Source organism: Aegilops tauschii, chromosome 2 (assembly GCF_002575655.3).
Source record: "Aegilops tauschii subsp. strangulata cultivar AL8/78 chromosome 2, Aet v6.0, whole genome shotgun sequence".
Taxonomy (NCBI): Eukaryota; Viridiplantae; Streptophyta; class Magnoliopsida; order Poales; family Poaceae; genus Aegilops; species Aegilops tauschii.
The window spans coordinates 567,272,329-567,278,566 of record NC_053036.3 but is presented as its reverse complement, the minus strand read 5'-3'; the positions used below and the strand labels follow the sequence as shown (position 1 = coordinate 567,278,566).

At 42.9% G+C, this 6,238-nt stretch overlaps 1 protein-coding gene across 2 annotated transcripts; it reads left to right on the top strand.

The window, feature by feature from the left end:
* The first annotated feature begins 3,676 nt into the window (after positions 1–3,676).
* On the top strand, positions 3,677–5,905 carry LOC109752973 (uncharacterized). Of its 2 annotated transcripts, XR_012203315.1 has the most exons (3): positions 3,677–3,964; positions 4,301–5,244; positions 5,344–5,905. XR_012203315.1 is itself a non-coding variant. In XM_020311904.4 (2 exons), exons 1-2 carry the CDS (start codon positions 3,767–3,769, stop codon positions 4,766–4,768), a joined length of 666 nt encoding a protein of 221 aa, XP_020167493.1. In that variant the 5' UTR covers positions 3,677–3,766; the 3' UTR covers positions 4,769–5,406. The 2 variants fall into 2 exon arrangements, 1 of the variants encoding a protein (XP_020167493.1); XM_020311904.4 differs by having other exon boundaries at positions 4,301–5,406.
* The last annotated feature ends 333 nt before the right edge of the window (positions 5,906–6,238 follow it).

Below are 6,238 nucleotides of genomic sequence, written 5' to 3'. Positions count from 1 at the left end.
GTGCTCTGCTCGCCGGCGATGGGCTATATATAGGCAACTCATTTGTCCCGGTTCATGGCTGGAACCGGGACTAATGGATGTGGGCCAGGAGCGAGGCCCATTGGTCCTGGTTCGTGCCTAGAACCGGGACAAATGGGTCCAGACGAACCGGGACCAAAGCTCACGAGGCCCCGGCCGGCCACCTGGGCTCACGAACCGGGACGAATGCCACCATTGGTCCCGGTTCGTATAAGAACCGGGACTAATGGGCTGGCCAGGCCCGAACGAAAGCCCCTTTTTCTACTAGTGTGATAAGATAATTTGAAAAAAAAGATACACCTAATTTGTTGCGTAAATTGTCATGAGACCAAATCTGATAAGCTCTAGAATATAGATTAATTTGAATATGAATAATATGATAAAATTTAGTCGGCCACCAATGACCCGTAGTTGAATCAGTTAGGTCATTAAAAGTTTAAACCAGCATATTACCTCTCCTAGTGATATTCTGTCAAGTCTGAATACTATTTCCATTCACAACCTTCCAAAGGCGTCCATGTTTGAAACATTATACTCCCAACCAGTATGTTCTACCTTGTAAAGGATGACCTTTCTTAATTTAGCTGTCAAATGATTACCACATAGAAGCACTTTGACTTCACACTATATAATGTAAAGAGTATGCCTGGTACTAAACACTAAGCCTACTTAGCGAACATATTTAAACGATGTATATCATGAACCCAATTGTCTCTTTCTTCAACATCTTCCACCGAAACAATGCATTTTATTCTAGTTTGCCTTGTCACCCCACCAGTAATGTGACGTATAGTAAGTTATTTTTTGTAAAAAACTGTCAGAATTTTGATGACCGACTAAGCATATGATTGGATCCCTTGAGTAATTGGTTTTAGAAGCACCTGTTTTCCTTTTAGGGATTTTTTTTCTCATTCCAACCTAATTATTTGACATACTTCGTCAACCAAATATTTGAAACAACCACTCATTTTTTGCATCTATGTGAGAGTAACCTTGTTGTGCACATCAACGCCGAACCTTTCTTGGATCTATCGTATTCTCCACATAAATGGATCACCAATGTAACCTATGACCAATTCCACAATCGACAAGCAATCTCTGAAAGCTTGCATTATAACCATTATTTTATTATTGAATCTCGTGCCCATGTAGAATTTTGTTAAAATTTCCCACAATAAGCCATGAAAACCCAAGATTGAGATGAAGTTGTCTCATATATGCATCTGATCAACCTCTACCATCCCATCATGGGTCATCTTACAACTCAGTGAATCTCCAAGTTGAATTGTTATCATCACTTTAATAACATCTATAAATTTGGTAATACGCTACAAAAAACTATCATTGATGTTCAACATTAACACAAAATTGGTGCTACCACCATCACTATACTTGGTGAACAAGAAATTAAATCCTAATATAGATGGACTACATATGACCATTCTTTATCACGACACATCTCAGCGATAAAGATCACATTAGACCTTAGTTTCTATTGAACATCCAAGAGGATAGGAATTTCCACATCAAGAGGCAATTTCCTATGCCGGTGGTGGCTACGCACGCATGGTGGTAGCTACACACCCTTTGGCATAAGTGCCGTTTTTATATATGAGACGTTGGGTTTCTTATGGCATTGGCACAAGTGCATTTTTATTGTATAGAAATGACTTTTTCTCACTTATCTTTGTCTTTTTTTATTATCTTTTTGACACAAGTTCCTTTTCGTTGTGTAGAAAGGGCCTTTTCTCAATTCTCTCAGTCTTTTTGCTTGACTTTTTGGCATAATCGCCTGTTTGCTTGCCTGGCTGGTCCAAAGTTACGATATTTTCATTATAGAGTTGATTTTCATAGTCAAAAATATTGTACCAAAATAATTAGAGATAAAAATTGGGGTTGTGCATACCTACCACCATGGGTAGCAAATTATTTCCGTTTCCACATCTGTGGCAAGACCACGACAATTTCAGCTTACAATTTTCATAGTGGGTACCATCTCACCGGGGGAGGGGGAAGAAACATGTCATGCTGCCATTCCCCATACGGTGGGAGCAGAGGATGCCCAGGGAAAAAAATGTCAAGGCGAGGCTATGAGCTCTAACACTCAAGCCTAACTGGTGAATTAATGACTAATTACCATATCGAAGAGAGATATAAGGAGAAGAACTAACCTTACACTTCCACTTCGTGAAATCATCTGGAACATGTGAGACCAAAACTCTTGCGCAATGCCCTAGGCATCGAACATGACAACAGGGTAAACTATATGAAGAAGTGCACATACGGTGGGAGGAACGAGAGTAATCAATCAGAGTTCACCCACGACAGAAACATTAAGAGTCAGAGTAGCGAACACGACTAGCTACGGAAGGGGCTAACGAGGCTCACCATCACCCTTAGATTTGCCTTTGTAATGTCATGTAGTATGGACTGCATCCTATGTAGATAATTAGTTGATACCTACTAGCTCGATTCTCTTAACATGTACCTATGCCAACTTATTGTGTTGCCATGCATGCCCCCACTAACTTTGGTTCTCTCAACATGCAACCATGCCATCTCACCATCCCATGATGCATGAGAAAAAGACCCAACTTAACATGCACCATGCATGTTATTTTCATATTCAATAAATATTCTCCAACAATATAATAATCAAATAAAATAAATTATATGTATTTTAGGTTCAATTCCCATATTGCTAGTCCACATACTAAACTTTTATACTACCAAATATGATTGAAACAACATTCATTCCCGCAACAACACATGGAGTGTTATCTCTAGTATTCAGCAAAATGATGATGTCTGTAAGGGTCAAATAATTCAACATTTTCTTCTCCCACAAAAAAAAATCAAAGTTTATTTTGCACTAGATCGTATAGTACTCCAGAATCAATTAGACATTAATCCTTGTGATTTAATCCAACACAAATATTTCTATTAATCTTCCTCCACAATATCTTTTCACTAATTATATACGAATTATACCACGCGCCAATGCTCAATTGTGAACTAAAATATAGATCGGTGGATAGAACCGAATATGGTAATGAATTTAGTGGTTGTATCTGTTTCTACTAAAATATGGATGGACGAAGTTAATGGAATCGATCGATGCACTTAAATCGTGCATGATATTTCAGCGGCTGCCCAAGGGTTCTTCTTCTTTTGTTTAAATCCAGTCTGTTCATGTAATGCGGATGAGGAAATGACTACTTTGAATGTAAAGAATTTATACCAGTGAATGTTAGATTTTTAAGCATGGCAAAACGAATGGTTTTTTTATGGCAAACTATGTTCTTGTGAAGATGGCATTTTTCTTTAACAAGAATGACAAATCCGCAAAATTATGTTGTCACGAGGAAGGCAATTTCCTCAATACAAATTATCATAAAAAAGTTCATTTTGTCATGCTTAAAAATCTGAGGTCATATTTTTGATATTCTCAATTCGTTTGGAGCATTTAATTGGCATTGAATAATGGCCCAACTATTTCCCAGCGATGCCAATTAATATGATCTTTAATGTCCTCTTAAAAAAGATCTTTAATGGTTCTCCCTGCCCCTCCGCTCCTGGCGCGTGGGCCCCGCGTGTCCGTCGTGCCGGCGGCCTCCCGCTATATATAGGGGCGTCCCACCACGCAACTGCCAAACACACCCCACCGATCTCTCCTCTCTCTCGGCAGAACGACCAACACAGAAAAGAGGAAGCAGAGCAGAGGGCCGCCGGAAAAGGGAAGAGGAGAATGGCGCCGGAGCTGAGCTCCATCGCGAGGATGCTCCGCGGCGAGGCGGGGAATGGTAGGGGCGGCGCCGCGAAGCCGTCCGAGATGGTGACCATGGATCTGCTCGGCGGGTGCGGCGGCGACGCCGGCGTGGAGGGCGAGGTCGTCGACCTGGAGGCCAAGGTGCCCGCCGGCTGGGAGAGACGGCTCGACCTGCTGGTGAGTCTCCCTTCAGATCTGCTCCTCTGTTCTTCCGCTCTTTAGTTGTTTCTTCGTGTGGTTTGTTACACCTGCGTGCGCGCATGTTTGGTGCTTAATTAGTTCGCGCTCGTGTGGTTTCTGTCCGAGATAAAACTCCGGAGAATTATATACGTACTTTGCTACTAGGTTAGATTATGTCCGCAGATCAAACCCATGTTCTTCGATTGATTTAACAGCATGATGATCAAAATTTTGGTTATGTTGCACTGAGATTACAGAGTTCTTTGTTCTTTATGTTCATCACACAGATTACGAGTACTTAACAAGGTGAGAAAAATTCTTGTTTTTGTGCAGTCCGGCAAGACGTTCTTGACTCCTCATCGCCACCAGGCCACCCAAGACGGCCACCAGGACCTCAACCTGCCTCCCACGGCATCCACCGCCGCCGCCGTCACCAGCACCTCCGCTGCGTTCTGCACCCTCGACATGGTCCGCTACGCCCTAGAGCGCGCCACCGCCGCGCGGTCCGCCACCTCGCCGGACACGTCCTCCTCCTCGTTGGCGTCCACCTCATCCTCGTCCTCCTCGCTGGGAAAGCGCAGCCGCTCGCCGCCTTCAAACACGGCGTCGCCCGCCGCGAACCCGGCCATGCGCGCGTGTGCGTGCCCGTCCTGCTTCACGTACGTGCTCATTGCCGAGGCCGACCCCTGGTGCCCGCGGTGCGCGTCGAAGGTGCCGCCGCTCCCCAGTAAGCCCGCTGCCCACAGCAGCGGGAAGAAGCCTAGGATTGACCTGAATGCTGACGCCGATGAGACCGAGTGAACGCGAAAAGATGATAGACAATTGGAATTTTTTCCTTTATGGAAAAGTTTTGTCCAGTCATTAGTTTGTTACTTCTTAGAATATATCATCAGAAGCAGTTACATGTTCAGAAAATTATGATCATAATTCGTAAGGCCAAAAGATGAAAGACAGATGGATTTTTTCTTTTTGGAAAAGTTATTCAAGTCATCAATTGGTTGGCGAAGCGGAAGGAGCCCCGCCGGCTGACAACGCTACAATGTTCTTCTTCACCGCCGCCGTGGTGGAGATCCACCTCGGCTTGGCCATGAGCTCCCCGACCTTGCGTACCTACTCCGGTGAGTCATTTGTTGCATCTGCACCTCCATCAGGTCCGCCATTGCACCGGCGACGCCGCCGCCCCAAATCCGGCCTGCCCCCGGTGCTTCTTTGCGCCTTGTTGTTTAAGAAAGTTCACACACCTAGGAATCTCAATCAAGACTTTTTAGCTTGCGGAGGTCACAAAAGCGATGTACTCCCTCCGTCCCATAATATAAGAGCGTTTTTGACACTACACTACACTAGTGTAAAAAACGCTCTTATATTATGGGACGGAGGGAGTATATGTATAACACAAATCCTTTTATGTTTGTAATTTGGTATATGAATCCCGTTGCTCACTACATTACACACACGCAGAGAGGATTTGTTTGCAACACGTATATATGGGTTGGTCTTGTCAAGTTTTATGTAAACCAAATGATAACCTACTATTGTCGATTACTGAGAGAGAAGTAGATGGTGCGTTGATAGACGCACACGAGAAGCAAGTCCAAATCAACAAATGCAAGCCCAAATCGTGGAGAAGCAAGCTCAAAGAAAGAAACTTTACCTTGCACTTCGAGTTGTTGTAATCATTTAGTTCATACTCACTGGATCAACAGTAACAATTCTTTTTATGGAAATCACTGCACTGATGATGTTCTTACTTTAGGTGACGACGAGCTGAGTTAACTAGAATGTATTTTTTAATATGTTTTATCTTAATGCTTGACCAAGTTTGATGTCGATGTAGTGTTAATATAGTAAGCGCTGAGCTGTTCAATTATGCTATGTATGATGTTAACGTGGTACATACATTGAATTATGCGATGAACTAGTTTTAATGTGTGTTTCGAATAAGTTTGTTCACATTTTTTTATTTTAATTCTTTTGAGGTATTAAGTTTAGAGGATCTTCTAGAAGAAACATTTAATTCCCTAAAAATTAAGAAAATGCGATAACTGTACCTTTGAACTTTTAGGCCAAGGGATCTACTAGAGTTGCTCTTATGTCCTCAACCCTAGACACCACCCTTCATATGTCATCGCTGCTATCGTCTCCACCGCTTTGGAACCGTAGGTGTAGGGGAGAGAATTTTCATCTCCCACTGGCAGGTGGCCTTTTGTGTCGTCGATGCCAATAGCATGCGAGTATTGGTTTCTACCTGTTTTCATGGATTATGTGTTTTTT

Excerpts from the sequence above, each read along its gene's own strand:
- LOC109752973 (XM_020311904.4), top strand. The coding sequence starts at position 3,767 with ATGGCGCCGGAGCTGAGCTCCATCGCGAGGATGCTCCGCGGCGAGGCG. Across the intron at positions 3,965-4,300 it reads AGAGACGGCTCGACCTGCTG|TCCGGCAAGACGTTCTTGAC; the intron begins GTGAGTCTCCCT and ends GTTTTTGTGCAG.